Raw genomic sequence first — 23961 nt, forward strand, 5'->3', positions numbered from 1 at the left:
CAGGCTCGTTTATTACTGTGCTATATGACTAAATTTAAAAAAAAATAAAACAGGGAATGATCCTAAATTTTGCTACTTCCCACATTTTGGACATTAAATATACACGTTCCACTTTTCTACAGCCGACTATCCCACAAAAGAAAACACAAAAACAAAACAAAACTAAACCTGAAAGTAATCGGATATTAACTTAAGTAGTGCAGTGGGGTGAAGCCTCTTCCTGCAAAACACTGGGATTTCTTTGCAAATATACTTGGCTATGTTCAAATTTGTTTAAGTGTCATCGAACTATTAGTATTCAACCAGTCGAAGCAGCGTTTCTCCGGACTATAGTGCACCCACATAGTATAAAGCACATAATATATAATGTACATAAAGACATAAATAAATAAATAGATTTAATTATGGCTGCTTCATCAAAATCCCGTTTGATAGCCTTGGTATAAAATCAGTGCTGCTCTCAGATTAATGTGGCAATCTGACTTTTCTGTACACTTTGTGTCAGATTAATGTACATAGATGAGTGTAGATACTTTGTATGTTGTGCAACTATTTTAAAGAAATTGATGCATGTAACACGAAACAGTAGATATTGTGCAAATTCAAAGGCTCCGACTCGGGTTCGAATCTGGTGCTGTCTATAAGGAGTTTGTACATTCTCCCCATTTCCTACCACCCTTCAAATCATATGGGGGTTGTAGGTCAATTGGGTGTATTTGGGAGGCGCAGACTTGTGGGATGGAAGGGCCTGTTACCGTGCTGTATGTCTAAATTTAAATTTACAATATTTCATGTCTTTCACAAAATAAGTTTTACTTGAGCAAAAACATCTTTTGGAGGTAGAAATGTCTGAAAGATTTTGAGAATATTTAAATATATCTCAACCTTGTGTTATGTGCTCTTTTTGTTTCTCCAGAGAGATTTTAGGCAGTGAAAGTGTATGGCCTTTATTGTTGGCCTTCAATGCCGTACCTGCCTTGATTCAGCTTGTTATCCTGCCCTGGTTTCCAGAGAGCCCTAGATACCTCATGATTGACAAAGGAAACAGGGCTTTGTCCATGAATGGCAAGTGACAACAGTTTATCTCCTGAGTGATCATTACTGCAGCTGTAAAGAGCTTTACTGTTGGATTTGTTGTTGTAGTCACTAAGAAAGGTTATGCAACATTTCATTAATTACAAAGCACTGTTCCACACTGAAATAAGGAGGGATTACGCCTTTCAGAGAGCAATGAATCTGTGGAATTCTCTGCCCAAGGAAGCAGTGGAGGCTATCCCTTTCATTGCATTTAAGACACAAGCCCCTTTCACACTTGCAAATTGTCCCAGGAATTATGACCAATCGGCCTTTAAGGGTCTAGTAACTGCTTTCACACTTGCGTCCCACTAAGTCGGCCATTCGTGTCCCGAGATAGGAATCGGGGTTTGGTTTTTCACACTTGACCACCCCTAACTGGGACACTGAGCACTTTCACACTTGTAAGGAGCCTTCCTTGAGATTAGGACTATTCTATCTTCGACTGTTGACGTCATGACACATCGAGTGATAGTGAACCTGCCCTAAATCCTGATCAATGCATTATGTAAGATCTTATATTTGAACAAAATTAATCATGCCTAATTATAATATAATTAAGCTTTATGTACAGCACATTATGAGACCTTCGGCCCCTGTTGTTCTTGTGCTGACCGATATAAACCTTTATAAGGGAACGTAAGAAAGTGTTAGCAATAAATAGCAATAGTGGATAATTTTTAAACAGGGTGGGAAAGTTGGTAGGTCTATCACATACAATATAGAAATACAGTTGGGAAAAAGTGATGGTGGACCTACCCTCTCAGAATTCCATGCAGCAGAGAAAGGGCTATAGGCATGGCTGCATGCACAGAGTAGTCATGGAAGGGTTTCTCTGCCACAAGGCATTCTGGGAAGTCATCCACCATCACTTTTTTTCCCACAGTTTCAATAAATTGTGCACTATAGCGCTACCAACTTTCCCACTGTTTAAAAATTGCCCTCTATTGCTGTTTATTGCTATTTATTTCTTCTTTCTCTCTCTCTCTCTCTCTCTCTTTCTCACGGCAAATTTTATACCTTCATTTTAATCTTTTCTTCCTTCACGTTCCTACACTCATGCGAAAACTTGGGTAATTTAAATCCCACAATGCAATTGTCTCTCCTACACTTGCCTGATTGCAACGCCAGCATCTGCAGGCCAGGGATTGTACTAGGGGTTGAGGCCGTCATTCAGTGGTCTGAGATGACGTCATGTGACACCGGCGTTGAGACCATTTTTCTTTCACACTAGACACTTTAAAGGGCAATTGGCCGTTAATTCCTGTGACCACTTGCAAGTGTGAAAGGGGCTTAGTGTGAAAGGAAAATCTTCTCAACACCAGCATTAGATGATGACATCTCACACTATGGATTGACGGCCTCGACCCCTAGTACAATCCTCGGCCTCTGCAGACACCAGAATTGCAATCAGGCAAGTGTAGAATGGGAAATTGCATTGTGGAATTAAAATAATCCATGTTTTTGCGTGAGTGCAGGTACGTGTAGGAAGAAAAGATTAAAGTGAAGGTATAAACTTTGCCATGGGAAAGTCCACAGTGGGAGAGAGGGAGAAGAAATAAACAGCAATAAATAGCAATAGCGGACAATTTTTAAACAGCGGGAAAGTTGGTAGTGCTATAACGCACAATTTATAAGGACTGTGGGGAAAAAAGTGACAGCAGACCTGACTTCCTAGGATGCCTTGCAGTAGAGAAATCCTTCCATGAGTTCTCCGAGCATACAGCCCTTTCTCTGCCACAAGGCATTCTGAGAGGGCAGGTCCAACATCGCTTTTTCCCACTGTATGTCTATGTTGTGCGCAATAGAGCCACTAGCTTTCCCATGCTGTTTAAATTGTGTGTGACAGCGCTACCAAATCTCTCATGCTGTTTAGAGCTGCTAACTTTCTCATGGTCTTTAAAAATTGTCCACTATTGCTATATCTAGGTCAGCACAACAACAGGGGCTGAAGGGCTCATAATGTGCTGTACATAAAGCTAATTAGGTTATAATTAGGCATGATTAATTTGTTCAAATATAAGATCATAATACATTGATCAGGATTTAGGGCAGGTCCACCATTGCTCGATGTGTCATGACGTCACCGGTAGAAGGTAGATCAGCCCTAACCCTGGGGATGGCTCTTTGCCTTGTGAATATGTGCAGTGTCCCAGTTAGAAGTGGTCAAGTGTGAAAAACCAAACCCCCATCCCTATCCCGGGACACTGAACGGCCGAGTTAGTAGGACGCAAGTGTGAAAGCACCTAAAGATAAATTGATTTTTGAAGAATATGAGATTTATGAAGAGCCGGCGAATAAAATGGAGCTGAGTCCACGATCAGATCAGCCATGATCTCATTGAACGATGGGGCAGGCATATAATGGGCCAGATGGCTGACTCCTGCTCTTGTTTCAAATGTTCTTCTGCTTGTGGTTATTGGAGATAGACAGGATTGGAAAGTAGAACACCTACTCTCATAGATTAAGTGCCAATTATTTATTTGTAGAAAGTGTGTCATTTCCACAATTTGCAATTTTCAGGACTGACTAGTCTGAATTATCATCTGGTCCTTTGCATTGATAGAAAGAGTGGCAATGTGAATAATAGATGACCACAGCCTTTGATGGCTCAATCATATTTGCCCATTTTAATTTGTATAGAGATTGTTGAGTCTCTGTAGTAGCTCATATTGGGATTACTATTTGGTATTTACAAATAAATCAATTGGTCAGGGAGGTCAGTTGGGTGTAATTGGGTGGCACGGGCTCGTGGGCCCACGCTGTATGTCTAAATTTAAAAATGGCATTTAAACAAATCCCTCCAATAGTCTATTTAATTAGAAGCTACTGAGAAAGATCTATCATGCCTGCTAGTTTTTCTTTCAAAATGACAGAGGAGGCGCCATTTTATAAAAAGCATAATTTCAGTGTGAATTTTCACTGAGCTGCCCTGAATATTTGTAATATATGAAAAAAATACCATGCCAATTATTTGGTCCAAAAAGCTGTTGACTTCAAGTTTGCTTTATGGCATTAACTTTTTGAATCTGGTGAAATTCCCAGGAAAACTCCTGCTTCTGAAGCTGAGCTCAACGTTGGTGCAGCAGGGGAGGCCTTGAACTGGATAAGTCCTTAGTTCTAATACATTCAACTTGCATGGGATTGCAATTGATCAACCAGTGAACCTGCTTGTGCTGAGATGACATTAAAATGTTGCTGCAAGTATATTCATGTACACTACACTAAAAGTGACCGAAATGCAAGAAAATAGGAGCAGGAGTGGGCCACTTGCCTCATTTAGCCCCCCTCCACCTCCCTCTCCATTCATGTGATCACAGCTGATCTGCTCCAAACCCCGATTCCAATGTACAATTTCCCCATTCCCTTCAATCTTTCAAAGATTCCCCCAATCTTTCAAACACTTATCCACCTCCACTTAAAGGTAAATCTAGTCTCTAAGGCTCTCTGAGGCAGTGAATTCCAAAGATTCGCCACTCTCTGTGAGAAGGAATTAATATACGGAGATTCTTCTGTCTCCTTCCATGGGCTCACGGGGACAGCACTAGATCAGCTGAGCTTACCATGACACCAGACTTATATCCATTTTGTTTCCATCCAATTTGCTTGCAGCTCTTCAAAGACTATGGGGAAAACACGATTTTCATCAAGAGCTTGAAGAGATGCAGGCTGAACGATCTGCGATAAAAGAGAGATCAAGGAGCATGTGGGAGCTGTGCAGGGATCCCTCAGTTCGAAACCAACTTGTTATTGTCATCATGATGTCATTCTTAATGCAGCTCAGTGGCATTAATGCTGTAAGTATCCAAAACAAAAGGGGAAGAGAGAGGTTGGAGATTAGTGCTCACAGAAACCTCAGATGTTCAACTTCCATCCTATTGCAGAGATACGTTAATGATTTGAAAGAGGGGACAGAATGTAGAGCCCCTACATTTGCTAAATTGAGTTGAAAAACAAATTATGCAGAGGGTACAGAGAGTCTGCAGAGAAATATCGATAGACGAAGTGAATGGGCAAGGGTCTGGCAGATGGAGTACAATGTTGGTAAATGTGAGGTTATCCACTTTGGAAATAAAAATTGAAGATCAGATTATTATTTAAATGGCAAGTGATTGCAGCACGCTGTCAAGCAGAAGGACTTTGGAGTGCTTATGTACGAATTACAGAAGATTGATTTGTGGGTGCAGCAGGCGATCAAGAAGGCAAATGGAATGTTAGCCTTCATTACTCGATGTATTAAATTTAGTTGCTGGGAGGTTATGCTGCAACTGTATGATGTACTGGCAAGGCCACATCTGGAATAATGCATACAGTTCTTTCTGGAGGAAGGATGTACTGGTTTTGGAGGCGATGCAGAGGAGGTTCACCAGGTTGATTCCAGAGATGAGGGTATTAGCCTATGAGGAGAGATTAAGTCATCTGGGACTGTATTTGCTGGAATTTAGAAGAATGAGGGAGGATCTTGTGGAAATGTATAAAATTATGAAGGGCATAGATAAGATAGAGGTAGATAAGTTGTTTCTATTGATAGGGGAGACTAGAACTAGGGGACATAGCCTCAAGATTCAGGATATTAGATTTAGGACAGAGATGAGGAGGAACTGCTTTTCCCAGAGAGTGATGAATCTGTGGAATTCTCTGCCCATTGAAGCAGTGGAAGCTACCTCAGTAAATATATTTCAGACAAGGTTAGATAGATTTTTACAGAGAAGAGGAATTAAGGGATATGGGGTAAAGGCAGGTAGGTGGAGATGAGCCGATCATCAGATCAGCCATGATCTCATTGAATGGCAGAGCAGGCTCAACAGGCTGGATGGCCGACTCCTGCTCCTATTTCCTATTACACATTTGCACAGTCAGGTTGTGAAAGTTAGCTATCTCATTAAAGAATGACAGCTTTAACTCTGATCAGGACCTGTGGACAAGAACTGAATTTGTTTTGCACAGTGGCGCAATTCGCCAGTGATCTGGGTTCAATCCTGACCTCTGGCGTGGTCTGTGTGGAGTTTGCAACTTCTCCCTGTGGCTGCATGGGTTTCTTCTTGGTGCTTTGAGTTCCACCCACATCCCAAAAACATGCAGGTGAGTAAATTAATTGGCTGCTGCCAATTGCCCCTGGTGTGTGGGTGAGAGAAAGAATCTAGGGAGAGTTGACAAGAATGTGGGCAGAATAAAATAAATCAATTAATGTTGGTTTAGTGTAAACAGGTGGTTGATGTGGACTTGATGGGCTGAAGGACCTGTTTCTGTGCTATGTATCTCTATGATTCTATAACTTGCTCATAATAATGAGTTTATTATCATGTGCATTTTACAATCTACATTTGCACCCAAATTCTTAAGCGCTGCAGCTGAACAGGTACTTTGTAAAAAAACACACAATATCAACTGCAAAAACAACTAAAAATTATTACAATCCATACACTTAATTGGATTAAAAAGTGACAACAAAAAGAAAATAAATTAAAAAGTAAAATAGCATGTACACCACAGATGTAAAATGCAAGCAGGAAGCAGATCAGAACATTTGGCTTGATGACCCCTTATTAGATGGTTAACTTGTAACATTCCTTTCTCCACAGTTGCTGCCCAGTCTGCTGAGTGTTTTTTTTTAAATTAGACATAGAACACAGTAACAGGCCAATTCGGCCTTACGAGTCCAAGCCGCCCAACTTACACCTATTAGCCTGCACCCCAGTGTGTTTTTGAAGGGTGGGAGGAAACTGGAGCCCCTGGAGAAAACACACGCAGACATGGGGAGAAGGTACAAACTCCTTACAGACAGCACAGGATTCGAATCCCCATATGATCCTGATCGCTGTCGCACTGTAAAGATGGTGTAACCGCTACGCCCACTGTGCCACCCATGGTATTTACAGTAGCATGTTGCTTCAACCCATGTTTATTTAGTTGTAGTTTGTGGAACCCATGTGAGCAATTTGGTTCCTGTGTTTATCCTACAATTTTGTGCTCTAAAGGATTGCAATAGGTGTGATGTGGTATTGAGTATTCAAACTGAGAATTCAAATAATTGAATATTGTGAAAGGCATCAGAATGATACAGGCAAATTGGGCAACTATTGCCTGGAAGAAGCCAGTAGAATGATCAGAATTACACAAAACAACCCAAAAATGGATATTATTGCACTTCAGTTTGAGGAAGAAAAACTATTTTTATGGCAGACAATCTTCAGTGAAGCAAACTCAGGAGTAATTCTTTCTTCTGATGCTCTCATACTTACTTTTCCTTCTTGCAACTATGTATTTAGATTTTTACTTCTTGGATTAAAACAAAACTGCGATTAAAAATGCACTTCAGGTAATTAAAACTTCCCAGTTCTGTTTCTGTTTCACCTGGACAAGGATTATCAAGGACACACTGATTAAGGAAAGCATGCTCACTAAAACATGTATCGTGCTCATGTTTACAGTCAGGTCCCAAACACATATCAACCTTTCAAATAAATCTATTTACAAAGTTGCAGAGGTTCCATGCTGCAGTATCTTCACCCTCTTTATATGGCCTAAACCCCTCCCCCCCCACCAAAGAAAAATCTTGCCTTTATATATTGTTTTGCACAATCTCAGATTGCTCACTGTACATTTTATCCCCATAAAATTATGGGTTAAAAGAAGGAAAGAGAGGCTTTTTACTATCCATCAATAATGGATAGAAGAGCAATATAAATCCACTAATATGATAGGAGATCAGGACTATATTTCCATTGATTGTTTTTGATTAGAAAAATATTTCTGTTTCAGTGATTGTCACACTCATGTTATTTTTGTGCCACTGATAATAGAATTGTATTTTAAATGGATTGATGTCACATTAAGATGGTGGAGAAAGGAATTTGGTTTGATCACATTAATCTATCATCAAATCATCATGGCAAGTGTTGATCTTCCTACTTTTAAACGTGATATAAAATGAACCGATGTAACCTAACAGTTAATGTATATCACCACTTATTTTCATACCTGTGGAATTGTATCTGCTGGCTGCTATATTTTTCTCTGCCATGGGATTGCAAAGATTTTGAAAAGATTTGAAAAGTTTATTCCACAGTATCACCAACTGGTGATAATGTGAAATCACAGCATGTAACAGCACACCTACTTGATTTATTTAATTTAAATTTAGACATAGAGCATGGAATGGCCTATGTGCCTATGGCGCCCAATTACACTCAACGAACCCGTACATCTTTAGAAGGTGGGAGGAAACCGGAGCACCTGGAGGAAACCATATAGACGAGGGGAGAAAGTACAAACTCCTTACCGACAGTGCTTGATTTTGACCCAGGTCGCTGTCGCTTTTTATGTTTTTAAGTTAAACATTAACAAACAAGCATAACCAAAACCAATTGATCTCCCATTGCAACATAGCCGTTGATTTTTCTGCTGACTATATCAAAGATGTCTGCTTCAACCATGTCACATGGATAGGCTCTACCTTCTCACATAAAGGAATTCTTCCTAAATCCTACATTTGCTCAGTTAGAGGCGATCTTGTATTCAGGTCTCCTTGTTCTGAACTCATCCTATTAAAACTCTTGATAATTTTATAAACCTCTTTTATTTCTGGTTCTTTTCATGAGGAAGAACCAACTTTTTCTGCACTTTCCTCAATGGCTGCTTTGCAGCACGAATGGGTTGAGTGCACGCAGTATTCTTGCTGTGCACGGATCAAATGTTCATGATAAAACAGCATGACCTTTGATTGCTTAAGAATTCAAATTTACACTCATTGTATTATACACCTCAAAAAGTGAACAAAGCCGAGCCAGAAATTTTAGTTTTAGGTGCAGCATAGAGACAGGGACCTTTGTGCACTCAACCTGGTCATGCTCCAAAGTGAGGCACTTTTGGGTAGAGCTAGGCCAAGTCCTAGAAAAAAATCATAGGTAAAGAGTTTCCACAGTATCCAGAGTTGTTCCTTTTGGGAAACATCATGGACATAAGGCTTACGATGAAGTTGTCCAAATTACAAATCCAATTTGTGTTGATCGCATTGGCAGTGGCCAGAAGTACATAGGGGTTACCTGGAAGTCAGAGTCTTAACTAGCCATTGCACTTTGGAATGCGGTAATGCAGAGCTGTGTTCCCTGGAGAAAATTACCTCTAATATAAGGAGGAAATATACACCTTTCTTAAAATTTGGTAGCCATACCTGCGTCATAAAGGGGCAAAGATATAAGGCAGTTCTTTATGCTTAGTCACTCTGCCCCCCACCGTGTCTGCCCTCTCCCTGAGGGTTGAGGGTGGGGGAAAGAGAGAGGTTGAGCCACAAACATTTAAAGACCTGGAGGCCAGTGGTGTGGTCCCGACGAATCCTGCAGTTTCTGTTTTTCCTCTGGGTTTATTTTCTTTTGTAATAATTCTTTAAATGTAATTGTTTTGTTTTACGTTCTGTCTTTATGTCCCTACCTTGTCATGAAGATTAAGAGACACTGATAAATGTTACATGAATAAGGAATGAGGGCTCATTTATTGTTGCTTTTTCTTTTTCTGAGGTGATTGTCTATTTAATTTTATTTTCGTATGTAATGTTCGTGATTTGGGAGGGATGTGGGGGTAAAAATTGGACTCGACGGTGAAGCTTGTATATAATTGGAGAATGTAGTGTGTTTGAGTTTTATAAATAAAATATTCAAAAAAAAAAGGGTTTAACTCTTCTGATTTTTATGTACTTTTCTTAAGGGATCATATTTAATTTTTTGTTTTCCAGATCTATTCCTATGCCTTTGAGATTTTCTCTGCAGCGGGGATTGGTGAGCAGACAATACCATATGTGTCCATTGGAACAGGGCTGATTGAAACTCTCACATTGCTGATCTGTGTAGGTACAATGCAGGTCTGGATAACTACTGATCAGGAAGGGTAGAAATGATATGAGTTTGTGGTTGTGGGTAGTTAGTTATATTAGATGCGGAAGCTGCTTTCTCTAGACCTCTGTGATTCTGCTGAATCTTCTTGGATTGACTGAGGTCATGCACAGAATGTACTACTTGCAAAGAACTACAGGTCATCTTTACACATCTTCTCATGATGTGGAAAGAAGGCTATTCACCCCATTGGATCCAGGCTAACTCACAGGGGAGCATTTCCATCAGTTCCAATCCCCCTCTCCTATTTCCCTCTATCCCTGCAACACATTCTCTCTCATCCATGCTGTTCAAGTGATTTTTGATTCTTGTTGTCACTTTCCAATGCAAAGAGGTCATGTACAGTTGACAATTAACCTCATAACCTCCCAGCTGTGGGGTAAGGAAGGAGACCAAAGGTCCCAGAGGAAATGCGCATGATCGTAATGAAGTAGACAAACTCTGCAGTCAGGATCTAAACCCAAGCCTTTGAAGCTGGATACTAGCTTAGTTTCCTTGAGTTCAAGGCAGATCCCATATGGTAATTAGCTTGGGCCATCACACGGTAGTCACTGTTGAGATTAGATAGAGATCTCTAATAGAGATCTGAGAGTGATGCTCAATCTAACTAGAAGTGCATTAGGAAGAGACCTTTCCGTGGAGATGTCTGAATTATTGCATTTATAAACCTGAGCCACCACACAAGGCAATAGGTACAATTGCCGAGGTCTTGAAACTGTATCAAACTTGGTTTGTATCTTGGAGGTTGAATCACCACAAAGTACCCAGCCCCTTCCTAATCTGATACTGTTCCACAAAAAAACCACAGAGTATATAGTTTATCCTGTTGCAAGACCAAGCTATTGCTATTTCTGTTGGATTTGCCGACTCAAGGAATGATTTTAGTTAATTAATGCCTTGTTGAAAAGCTGAGAGAAGAGTTCAGAATGGCTCATTTTAACCACCTGACCACGTCCAGCTCATATCCATTGGTTCCACAGGCACGTGTGACCTGACACTTGGTCTTAAATTGTTTATTATCTTATGCACAGAGAAACAGTGGAAAGCTTGATTTTGTATGCAATGTACTCAGCTCCCAAAAAGCCAGCACTCTCAGGAACAAATTGGCATCCAAAAAAAAATGTTCACAGACAATATAAGAAGGGCTCCCACCGGACCTCAGATGCTGGCAGTTTCCTGATCATATGGGCGGGTTGGATCTAGAGCTCAGCTGGCCAAATGGTTCAAACAAGGATCTGTGCGGCTGCCGAGGCTATGGGAAAGCTGGAGATGGATCCATGCACACTCTTTTGCTTTTCTTTCTCATACTGTAGACAATGCTAATTGTCAGACAATGGTAATGGCGATCCTTATGGCAGACTAAAGGAAATTTTGTGTAATATTACATTTTCTGTTTTATTACATGACAATAAATTAATCTTGAATCTTGTCCACATACACCTTTACCTTGCTCTACTCTACTTGAGTTAAAAATCAAAAACTACCATCAGAGTTCCATGAGATCATGAAAAATTCTTTCACCCAGGTTGGAGCCTGGGTTAGTCTTCAAGTTAGGTCAAAGACAAAGGAAAATGGAGCCTCGGCATAACTCAGTGTTTTATTTTGTGTATCTTGTCTCACAGGGCTACTTCATTGAACACACTGGAAGAAAGCCCCTCTTCTGTAGAGGGTTAGGCTTTATGAGTCTTTGGTTGGGACTTTTGACGGTTACCTTTTCACTACAGGTGAGAAGCATTGAGTGGGGCCTAGAGAGAGCAAGCCACCAATGTTAGGAGTCATCTCTCAAGCTGGCATTCATAATTAATAAGGGTTGTGATCTGTGAATTTAATGAAAGAGCAAAAAGTTGCGGGTCTCAGGGGAGTAGGGAAAAAAGTGAAAATGAAATCATTTGTCTCAGCAAGAAGTATTAAATTCTACAGTAAGTACATTAGATAACACAGCTTGAGTTTTGCAGATTAAAGGAGGATCTAATATATTTTTAAAATCGAGCTTTAGAAAATATTAAAAATATATTTCTCCTGGGGGAATTGTAATGCAGAATATAACTCTGACAAGTGTGAAGTGATGCCTTTTGGTAAATTGGAGGGGACCAAATGTAGAAAATCTAAGCTTTCTGAAGTCACAAATTTGAGGGGAAGAACCAGTTGAGCAAAGTCTGTAGAGATGTATAGGTGGGTTAAGACTGTGGGCAGGGCCTGGCAGATGGAAAACAAGGCTGCTAAATATGAGTTCATCACTTGGGAAGGCAAAAAGAGTAAATTGAACTATTACCATATATGCCAGCATTTAAGATGACCACTTACAATGTAGATTTTGAACTTTACTCACTGTATAAGGCTACTCTAAGTCTGGAACTTACCACTGACCAGTGGAGTGATGCTGTCACAATATTTTAAAAGCAAATTATTCAGTAAAGGTTTAAATGTTATTAGCACAATAACATTTAATGTTTAAAATAAACCACCTTTAACAAGCCGTTTAAAGCCTGTACACAGCCAACAGCAGACTGGGTGGATGTACCCCATGGGGGAGCACTGAGACTTTACTGTCAAGGTTCACATTGTATACCGGCTGTGGGGAAGTGCTGAGGCTTCACTGTCAAGGTTAACATTGTATACAGGCCGTGGGTGAGCACTGAGACTTCACTGTCAAGGCTCGTATTGTATACAGGCCGTGGGGGAGCGTTGAGACTTCACTGTCAAGGTTCACATTGTATACAGGCTATGGGGAGTGCTGAGACTTTGCTGTCAAGGTTCGCATTGTATACAGGCAATGGGGAGCACTGAGACTTTGTTGTCAAGGTTTGGATTTTATACCTCTGGGTTTGGGGTGACATTTTTAAGTTTTTCCTTACTTATGTGCTGGCATATATGGTATTTCAATGGTGAAAAACTGCAGCATGAATTGTAGAATTTGTATTAGACATAACTTTTTTACATAAATCTTACCAGACCTCTAACTATTGATATATTCAAATCTTGTTCCCAACTTTTCTTTGACTTAAAGGTAATTTGTAGTTTTTCTTGTAGCATCATATATGCTATAGAAATATTTTTTTAGAAATTCCATCAACAATTAACTGTTCTAAATCTGTAAGATCTTTTAAAATCATATCCAATCCTAATTTCTCTCTTAAGCTCTTAATTAAAAATAACAAAAAAGTGTATTATGAGGAATGTCATTTTTAATTGATCCAATGACATCAGCCTATCATTATCAAACAATCTCCTAATTTAGAAATTCCTTTATTATTCCAATTATTAAAAAAAGGATTATTAAAAAAATTAAAAGGTTAATCAATGGCATTTTTAATGATGAAGGATTTCCATCAATTTCTAATTTAATTTTATTCCAAATGTTAAGTAAATGCTTAAATAGAGGAGCATCCCCATCAGTGATCATCAACCTTGATTCGCATTTTGAAATAAATTCTTCAGGTATAATTTCTCTGATCTTATTTAATTCGATTTCCATCCATGCTGGTTCAATTTTCCCATATAACGAAACAAGAAATCTTAATTGTGCTGATTTATAATAATTCTTAAAATTATGAATCTGTAATCCTCCTAATTCATATTTCCATGTTAATTTTTCCAACAATTTTCTTGCTATTTTCCCTTTCCAAAGAAACTTCCTGTCTTGTTTATTTAAATCCTGGAAAAAAAAAATTGTTATAGAAATGGGTAAAGTCTGAAATAAATATTGAATTCTTTGAAAAATATTCATTTTAATACAATTAACTCTTCCAATTAGAGTAATCAGTAAATTTACCCACTTTTAAAAATCTTCATCTATTTTCTTAAATAATCGAATATAATTTAATTTGAATAAATTTTTCAAATTATTATCAGTATATATACCTAAATATTTAATCTTATCTATCCATTTAAATTGAACAGCTTTTTGACATTGTAAGTAATCCCCCTGCACCAATTCCATTTCCTCACTTTTATCCCAATTTATTTTATATCCTCAAACTTTTCCATATTCTATCAACTGCTTATAAAGTGTAGTTGAGTTAAATATACTAACACATCATCTGCAAATAAACTAATCTTATGTTCAGTTTGACTTACTACAAACCCTTTCAACTATTGATCAGTACGAATCCTCTGTGCAAGAGGTTCTATACCCAAAGCAAACAAAGCTGGAGATAAAAGACATCCCTGTCCACTCGATTAGGTTAATTTAAATAATTGAGATATCTGTAAGATGTAGATTATTTCATTATAACTTTTTACATCAATTGTATATTACACATCAGAAACTGAATAGATGGAAATTGGGTACATCAGATGTGGAAAGGATACTGGAAGTTTTATTTGTTCTAAATGGTCTTGTTCAAAGGTTAAACCTTTTTGGGTTTCCATTAATAAGTTATGGGCATTGTTTTTACTGTTAAATCCTGAATTATTGCTGTTGGGAAATTTTGAGAATATAACTCCTCAATTATCTTTATCATCTTTTCAATTGAAATTTATTAAATTAGTTTTGGTAATAGCAGGGAAATGTATTGATGATGATTTGAAATCAGATGTTTCATTAACATGAGAAAGCTGGCATACAGAGAGTCAAAGTTGTATTCTATTCGAAAAAATTACATACAATTTGAAGGGTAAATATTCTGTATTTTTATAGATTTAGATCCCAAATGTTCGAATAATGGGATTAAAATTATAAATAGTTCTTTTGAGTCCTTCAGATCAGTGAAGTCTTCCCTGAAAAATGAGTAAGGGTCTTTCATAAAAAAATGTTTTTCTTTGGGCGTCTTGAGCGTCTTCCAAAGCAATCCAATTCAATATATAATATTCATTATATATTTTAGGTATTAAGTTTTAGTAGGGTTAGTAAGGGTTGGGGGAGGGGGTAGAGATTAGTTGGGTTTTTTAGGTGTTTTTTTCTCTTTTTCTCATATATATATATATATATATATATATATATATCTCTCTCAGCATATATGTGTAAGTTCTCTAATATCAATTTATGATGTTATAATTGTCATATATGCATTGATTTAAATAAAATATTCAAAAAAACTACAGAATGCTCCTGTGAAGAGACCTGGGAGTATTTGTGCAAAAGATTAATTTGCAGATGCAGCAGGTAATCAGGTAGGCAAATGGGCTTTCATTGCTGGAGGGATTGAATTGAACTTAAGAGCAGGGAGTTTCTGCTACAACAAGGTATTGGTGAGGAGGCCATTGCTGGAGCACTGTGTGCAGTTCTGGTCTCCTTTCTTGCAATATTGATTAAGGAGTCCATCAAGCTCAAGCTCATTGATGGAGGCCATTTGGATAGAGTTTATACAATAGAGGGCAATTATTTTGTTCTGGGCACCCAGTGATGTGTGGGAGATAAGAAGGGCAGATTCATATGCAATCATGAAGAGGTGTCAGAATAACAGAGTTAGAGAAATAAGAGATTTCTACTTTTCCAATAATAATTTGGATCACTTCATACAAAAATGCTTATGGGGGTGGAATTTTAGGGTGCATCCAGAGGAGTTTCTGAACCTCCAAGACTTGGTGCAGGACTGGGCCTAATCTTAGAGAATGTTTGGTGCCAGTGGGAGAACTTTTTCGAGATAGTGCCCACGTTCCATAAGTTACAGAAAGAGCTGAGAATGGATGGGAAATGACGGTCCTAGATTGCAAGAAGCCTAATTTGAACAACACAGGATCTGAGAATAGCTGCTTAAAGGTGGTCTACATCTGACAAAGTGGATGTAATTCACAAGTGAATTAGTGAGAGTTCAATGTCTACTTGTTGCAATAGGGTGAATGGTAAGGCTGACAAGTCCCAGGAAACCAGGACATCTGGGGATACTGAGAATGAATTAAAATAAAAGAAAACATATGGTATGTATATGATAGGAACGTTGTGAGCTGTTTTGACTGTTTGTTTTAACATTGGAAAGGTTTCAAAGGAGGTTCACAAGGATGATTCCAGGAATGAAAGGATTATTGTATGAAGAGCATTTGACAACTCTTGGCAATTTACACTGGAATTTAGGAAAATTAGGGGATTGGGATCTTATTGAAACATTTCAAAAGTTGAAAGACAAGGATAGAGTAGATGTTGAAAGGTTATTTCCCATGGTGCGAGTATCTAGGACAAGAGGGCATAATTTCAGGATTGAAGGGTGTCCACTTAGGAATTTCTTCAGCCAGAGGGTGGTAAATCTGTGGAATTTGTTGCCACGGAGGTTGTGGTGACCTAGTCATTAATAAAGATTTTAATAGGTCCCTGATTAGTCAGGGCATCAAAGGTTATGGGGAGAAAGCCAGGCACTGGGACTGAGTGAGAAAATGGATTAGCTCATGATTAAAATGGCAGGGCAGATTCAATGGGCTGGATAGCCTATTTCTGCTTCTATGTCTTGTGATCTGATGGTATTTCTTTCTTTGGCTTGGCTTCACGGACGAAGATTTATGGAGGGGGTAAAAGTCCACGTCAGCTCCAGGCTCGTTTGTGGCTGACAAGTCCGATGCGGGACAGGCAGACACGGTTGCAGCGGCTGCAGGGGAAAATTGGTTGGTTGGGGTTGGGTGTTGGGTTTTTCCTCCTTTGCCTTTTGTCAGTGAGGTGGGCTCTGCGGTCTTCTTCAAAGGAGGTTGCTGCCCGCCAAATTGTGAGGCGCCAAGATGCACGGTTTGAGGCGATATCAGCCCACTGGCGGTGGTCAATGTGGCAGGCACCAAGAGATTTCTTTAGGCAGTCCTTGTACCTTTTCTTTGGTGCACCTCTGTCATGGTGGCCAGTGGAGAGCTCGCCATATAACACGATCTTGGGAAGGCGATGGTCCTCCATTCTGGAGACGTGACCCACCCAGCGCAGCTGGATCTTCAGCAGCGTGGACTCGATGCTGTCGACCTCTGCCATCTCGAGTACTTCGATGTTAGGGATGAAGTCGCTCCAATGGATGTTGAGGATGGAGCGGAGACAACGCTGGTGGAAGTGTTCTAGGTGATGCCAGTAGAGGACCCATGATTCGGAGCCGAACAGGAGTGTGGGTATGACAACGGCTCTGTATACGCTTATCTTTGTGAGGTTTTTCAGTTGGTTGTTTTTCCAGACTCTTTTGTGTAGTCTTCCAAAGGCGCTATTTGCCTTGGCGAGTCTATCTCGTTGTCGATCCTTGCATCTGATGAAATGGTGCAGCCATTTATACCATTTCTGATGGTATGAAGGAATAAAAAATGGAGAGACTTGACACGAACTGTTTGATGAGACACAACGACCCGGCCAGTGGCATTTGCTGCCTCACATTTCCAATGGCCCAGGTCCATTCCTGACCTTTGGAGTGTTTGTGTAGAGTTTCTACATCCTCCCTGTGACCACATGAGTATTTTGGTTTTCTCCCTCATGTTAAGGCATTTGAGTTAGCTGTTGTATTGGCTGTTTTAAAGAGGAGGGGGGATTTGAGGGGAATGTGAGGAGAGCAAAATGGGATGAGTACAGGATTAGTTTCAAGGTGTGCTTTAGATAGGCTCAGTGCACCAACGAGCCAGCTGCTGTTTGACTCAACGAGGATCATAGAAATTCTAGGGGTTGTTTCTTAGAAAATGCGTGGCAAAGAGGGGACACAAAATATCACTGGTTGACAAGCTTAAGGAAAATCCTGAAGTATCTTGTAAGTGTATTAAGGACAAGCAGGAAAGACTAATGGTGAGGTCTCTGTATGGAGCCAGAGGACGCAGGTCAGATCTTCAATGAATATTTCTCATCTGACTTCACTAAAGAGAAGAATGTTTTAAGTGGAGAATTGAGGAAAGGGGATGGTGTAATTTTGCAATATAAATACACAAAATGCTGGAGAAACTCAGCTGGTAAAACAGTGTCCTTTATGGAGCAAAGGTAAAAATATATAACCGACATTTTAGGCTTGAGCCCTTCGTCAAGGTATGGAAGAATGTCGTCAAGCATCTGAACAAAAAGGATGGGGGGTGCTAGGGGGGGCAAAGGCAGGAGATGATAGATGGAGAAGGGAGGGAGGGGACAAAAGCGATCAGGAGGAGGAGGGATGGCTGTGTGGGTGGAGGGTGAAGGGATGGGGAAGAACTGGAAAAACTGGCGAGCAGGTTAGCAGAAAGCAGAGAAGTTGATGTTAATGCTATCCAACTGGAGAGGGCCCAGACTGAAAATAAGGGTGTTGTTCCTCTAATCTGTGGGTGGTCAGGTGGGACAGTGCATAAGACCATGGACAGACATGCAAGCATGAGAGTGTGACTCAGAATTGAAATGGTTGGCTACTGGGAGACCTCTGTTGTAGCGGAGGGAGTGGATTTTGTCAATTATCCATCCAAGTTCCTGATGCCTCGAATAAAGCAGGTACTTACTGTGGTCAAAAGTAGTATGCATGAAATAGTTGACCACCTAAATTTTACCCTAAGAATTGTTCCAAAATTCAACAATTACATTCATGTATAGGGTATGTGATGGTCAGCATGGCTACAGTGGTCCAAAGGCCCTGATTCTGTACTCAATGTAATGTGCTGAGAATTTCCAGCATGGGATGTTAATGCTTGGTTTTTTGAAAGCTGTTAGAAGAAGATTCAATAATAACTTGCAAAAATGTTTTAATATTTGGGAATGATAACATGGACAAGACAATCATGTAGAGTTATAAACAGATGGGACAGATTTTACAAAGAATCACCACAAGGTTGTCCTTCTGCACTGTATGCTTCTGTAATGATTAATCTGCCATGCTTTCCATGAGAAATAAGTACAATAAAATCCCTGTTATCTGGAATTCAAGCAACTGGCAAAAAAATTGCAGAAAATAAATATGTAAAAAAAACAAAAGTTTAAAATTGGCATCCCCTAGAATCAGTTTGCCAATCACACAACACGTAACCTTAAGAAACAAGTAAATTCTCTCATTCCACATCTACCAATCCCCTTAGGTCCTGGATACCAAGGGTTTTAATGTATTTGAAATAATTTGCAAAGTTAAGAGGTTGATATATCAGAGAGAGTTAATAAAATTTGAAGTTGTGATAGTATATTTGATGGGTTGGGGACTGAATGGTCTTTATGTTTCATATAGTTGCATCCTCACAGAGGGTCCTTGGAGAGATGGGGTGAATAAGGGTGGAGGAGCAGAGGGAGGTACTTATACACATAGCTGGCACCTAATCTTGCCTTTTCCCTACAGCACCTTGTCAGCTGGATGCCATACTGCAGCTTGGTCATCATCTTTGCCTATGTCCTCAGCTACGGATTTGGCCCAGGTAAGCTGAGTTCCTAGGTGTAAGCATCTCCGATGACTTGACCTCTTGTCCTGATCCACCCATGTCAATGCAATGGCTAGGAAAGCCTGAGGAAATCTGGGATCTCACCTGCATCCCTTAACACTTCTTTTTCCAACTCATTCATGAAGTGCACCATTAAATTGCAGTGCCACACATTAACCTACACGGCTGGCACCCTCAAATGCACAAGTGCAAGTTGACACTGGAGGGTAGAACGCCATTCCTAGTTGCATGACCCCTGGTACTGCTCATTGTAACTGACTTTATCGAGTGGAACATATTGCATCTCACAATCAAGGATACTTGGTGCCCCGTTGCACAGGTCTCCTGGTTAACCTAGGAGTAGGTTAAAAAAGACCTCTTTGTTCTGTGAAAATTCATGCACAAGAAGGTATATAAAATAATGTTCACAGTGCGTACTGCTTGTTGTGGATAACAAGTCAGAAGCTGGCCATTCTCCTCCCGGTAAGAATCCAGTAAAGCAAAAGGAAAGTGCACTTGTTTTCACCAGATGAAAGTGGCAAATCATTCTATGGTCATTGTGGAAGTGAGCTGATGCTCAAGAGTTTTTTAAAAAATCATTTTAATAGCTTGTTTATTTCACAGGTCCCTTCCCATTAACTTTATCAAAGAGAATGTTAAATGTTACTTATTTTCACAGATCTGTTTTATGACAGTTTCTAAGTGTATGCCTGTTAAATGTTCCAGACGAAACATTTGTTAAACAACAAATTAAATTACCAGTAGATAAAATGCTTCATTCTGGTGAAGATTAATTAATGAATGTTTGCCCCACTAGGAGAGACGTACGGGCATCTGTTAATGCTGGTGCTTGAACAGAGGGACAAATTGAGTAATGCAAGAATTGAAAGCAAGTACCAAAGCAAATTGCTTCTGAAATCCCTCAAGTTCAGGAATGGGATTGTGAGTAATTTGTAAGTTTGATGCAAGGGTAATAATATCATCACCAACATCAAAGTACTCGAGCTGGCAGAGTCCGCAAGCATCGAATCCATGCTGCTGAAGATCCAACTGCGCTGGGTGGGTCACGTCTCCAGAATGGAGAACCATCGCTTTCCCAAGATCGTGTTATATGGCGAGCTCTCCACTGGCCACTGAGGCAGAGGTGCACCAAAGAAGAGGTACAAGGACTGCTTAAAGAAATCTCTTGGTGCCTACCACATTGACCACCATCAGTGGGCTGATATCGTCTCCAACCGTGCATCTTGGCGCCTCACAGTTTGGCGGGCAGCAACCTCCTTTGAAGAAGACCGCAGAGCCCACCTCACTGACAAAAGATAAAGGAGGAAAAACCCAACACCCAACCCCAACCAACCAATTTTCCGCTGCAACCGTGTCTGCCTGTCCCGCATCAGACTTGTCAGTCACTAACGAGCCTGCAGCAGACGTGGACATACCCCTCCATAAATCTTTGTCTGCGAAGCCAAGCCAAAGAAGAAAGAATAATATCATCAAAACAAAGTATTTCTCTGGATTTTCATCATACACTGAATGGACTGGAAGAGTCCCTGTCTGAAATGCTAGATTATTGATTCTGCATTAACATTAGCACTGGTGGAGTGGAGATAGTGGATAGCTTTAAGTTCCTAGGTGTAAGCATCTCTGATGACTTGACCCCTTGTCCTGATCCACCCATGCCGATGCGATGGCTAGGAAAGCCTGAGGAAATCTGGGATCTCACCTTCATCCCTTAACAACTTCTATCAGGGTCCATCATTGTGTAGGATGGGAACTGCTCCTCCAAGACCGCAAGAAACTGCAGAGGCTTGTGATCATGGCTCAGCCCATCACACGCACTCCACCGACTCCATCTAGAACTCCCAATGCCTTGGAAAAGCAGCCAAGATATTAAAAGACTCGTCCCACTGTGGCCATGCCCTCCTCATCCCCACCTGCCACCACACCCAGTTAGGAAGTAGATTCACGAGTATGAGATAACACACCATCAAATTCAAGAGTGTGTTTCTTTTACACCTTTATCTGACTTCTTTACTCCATACAAACTGATCTCTCTCTATAAATCAGTACTTCTTTTATGTCTTACTTATTGTATTATGTATGAGATATCTACTGGTCTGCTTGCAAAATTACCTCCATCACCGCACCTTGGTACATATGACAGTAAATGAACCTGAGCTTCAATCAACTCATTACTTGATCACCATCATGAGACCTCTGGCCACTCTCTCCCTATCCTCTGATCATACAGCATAACTATCCTCATTTTTCTTCTCCAAACGGGGTGAAAAGGAGCTTTCTTTACTAAATCGGACAATTTTTGACCGTGTCAGACTCTGAAATAAACAAAACTGTAGAACTTTGTGACTCAAGTTCAAGTTGTACCAGAATGCATGTACTCATGTACCAGGATGCAGCGACTGAACTGGTTTTAGGCCCATGTTCTCCCAGCAACAAATATCCTTCTCCTATGATTTACTATTTCAATTTCAATTACAGCATGGTTAACATTGCGTTGTTGCAACGCCAGTGACCTGGGTTTGAATCCCATGCTGTCTGTAATGAGTTTTTATGTTCTCCCTGAGTCCACATGGGTTTCCTCTGTGTGCAACAGTTTATTCCCACCCTTTAAAAGTGTATGGAGGTTGTAGTTTAATTGGGTGGCATGGGCTCATAGGCTAGAAGGGCCTGCTACCACGTTGTATGTCTAAATTATTTTCAAAATTTAAACCACACTGACTCCTACCGGTCATGGGACAAAGATCTGCCTGACTAAAGTCAGCAAAGAACAAATGAGCTTCTACTTCATGTGACTGTCAAGAAACAATTTGGCAGTGGAAGTTCAAAGAGAGTCAGCAAAGAGCACTGGCTTGCAGAATCCAAACCAATGGAGCAAAAAGGCTTTAAATGTGTTCAAACACAGAGTTACTGGAGGAACATAGCAGGTCTTTACCTCTTATGGATGCTGCAAGATCAGCTGAGTTCGTCCAGCATCTCTAAGTTTGGACTACAATCACAGCCTCTGCAGATTTTAAAGTTTCACTTTAAGTGTGACCAGCTCTCTTGCCTCAATCTCCCTTACCCTCTAGAAATATTTTTTTCTCAATTGGCCCTTCACCCCTGCTAACTTCCTAAACTAGGATTCCCAACATTCAACAAAGGCATTCTGGAGGTTTAATCTGACTGCCACAGAACCTGTTCCTCCCTGGCATCTTCCATTCACCAGCTCACCATGATGCCACTTTACCAGTTCAGCACCTGGCGGTCAGATAGCATATTTCATTTCAAAATGTTTTAAATGTCTTAATGTTTCACTTCCACCTTGGTAAGATAGCAGGACAATCTTGAAAAGTGAAAAAGTTTGTGGTGATCTAGGATTGAACAATGTTTTGCAGGAGGAGTGGCTCTCATGTTACCCACAGAAATATTCCTTCAGTGTGACCGACCATCTGGCTACATCATCAATGGCTTCCTCAACTGGTTTGGGCTTTTGCTCCTCGCGCTGATTTTCTCCTTCATGGTTGTGAGTATTCAATGATAATCTTAAAATGAACTGAAAGCTTCCCATCAACATGCACAATTAAATCAGGGGACTGGGTACCTGTCACAGCTGCCTTACCCTGACAATGTCTGCTTCATTGGCCTGTTTGATCTCTCTCTCTCTCTCTCTCTCTCTCTCTCTCTCTCTCTCTCTCTCTCTCTCTCTCTCTCCCCCCCTCACATACATGCACCCCCTTGCTCATTCTCTGAGATACTCTGAGAGACACCCACACTCTCAGACCCTCTTCCAGACTCTCTAACTCTCTGTTACTTTCACTCATTGAGATTTTGTCATTCTTCACTCTAAACTATTCCATTCATTAAGCCTCAGTCCTCTCTGATCTCTCATTTGCCCTCTCCCTCTCTGTGACCTTCAGTCTCATGCACTGACCCTCCTTGTTGTAACCTCACTCACTGTCCTCTAGTCACTATATCTCACCCAAGGAGCCATCCACTCCTAAGGTTTTGTTTGCCCTTTCACTTATGGCCATTGTCCCTCTCTGCCACAGGACGGTCTGGGCTACCTCTGCTTTCTGATATTCAGCGGAATCTGTGTCATGCTAACCCTCCTGAGTTACTTCATCCTAGTGGAAACGAAGGGTAAGACAACGATTGAAATCAGCGAGGAATTCAAGAACAAAAAGCTCTTTCAAAAAGCAATGCTCCACACGCCACCTAATGGGGCACTCCCGCAAAGCACTGTGGAAATTATCATGTCAACTGCATTCTAGTTTCTGGAAGATGTTGCTAAAGAGAAACGGATGATATTTTGAACTGAGCTGCAATGTTGTGTTGTGTGTTAACCTTCCCCCCCCCCCCCACCCCCCCCCCCCCCCCCCCCGGCCACTCTGGTCCTGATACAGGAAGAGTCCTTATTTTGTCAACATTTATACTGATCATTTATAAGCCAGGACTGCCATCTGGAGGATGACCCCTCTTGACCATCTGCAGGCATGCACCTAACTGCTCATTTGCCTATGTCATGATGTAGAGCAGTTATATTCATCAATCTTAGTTTTCTAAGACAGATTTTTATATTAATAAACAAGTAATCATTTGGGAATCCATCATGGAATAGTGCCAGCAATCAATGGAAGGCTTGTGCCATGGGAACAGTGGTCTTTTGCTGTATTTTATCCAAATACCTGATTAAATGTTGTCAGGACACCCTCATGAATTTCTCCTGCTAAAGGGCTACTGGCAAACTCATTGGGAATTGCTT

At 40.4% G+C, this 23961-nt stretch overlaps 1 protein-coding gene across 2 annotated transcripts in view; it reads left to right on the forward strand.

Annotated features, from left to right (window-relative positions):
- The window catches only part of LOC138761227 (solute carrier family 2, facilitated glucose transporter member 11-like), a 71652-nt gene extending 48092 nt beyond the window's left edge, over positions 1-23560 (forward strand). For both annotated transcript variants that reach the window (XM_069933013.1, XM_069933014.1), the window contains exons 7-13: positions 917-1065; positions 4687-4871; positions 9806-9916; positions 11585-11686; positions 19124-19199; positions 22595-22722; positions 23249-23560. In XM_069933013.1, the coding sequence (XP_069789114.1) occupies positions 917-1065; positions 4687-4871; positions 9806-9916; positions 11585-11686; positions 19124-19199; positions 22595-22722; positions 23249-23470 (973 nt within the window). In that variant the 3' untranslated portion in view covers positions 23471-23560. The remainder of the gene's footprint in view (positions 1-916; positions 1066-4686; positions 4872-9805; positions 9917-11584; positions 11687-19123; positions 19200-22594; positions 22723-23248) is intronic.
- The last annotated feature ends 401 nt before the right edge of the window (positions 23561-23961 follow it).

The sequence above is a fragment of the Narcine bancroftii genome, chromosome 4, assembly GCF_036971445.1.
Source record: "Narcine bancroftii isolate sNarBan1 chromosome 4, sNarBan1.hap1, whole genome shotgun sequence".
In the NCBI taxonomy this organism is placed as follows: domain Eukaryota; kingdom Metazoa; phylum Chordata; class Chondrichthyes; order Torpediniformes; family Narcinidae; genus Narcine; species Narcine bancroftii.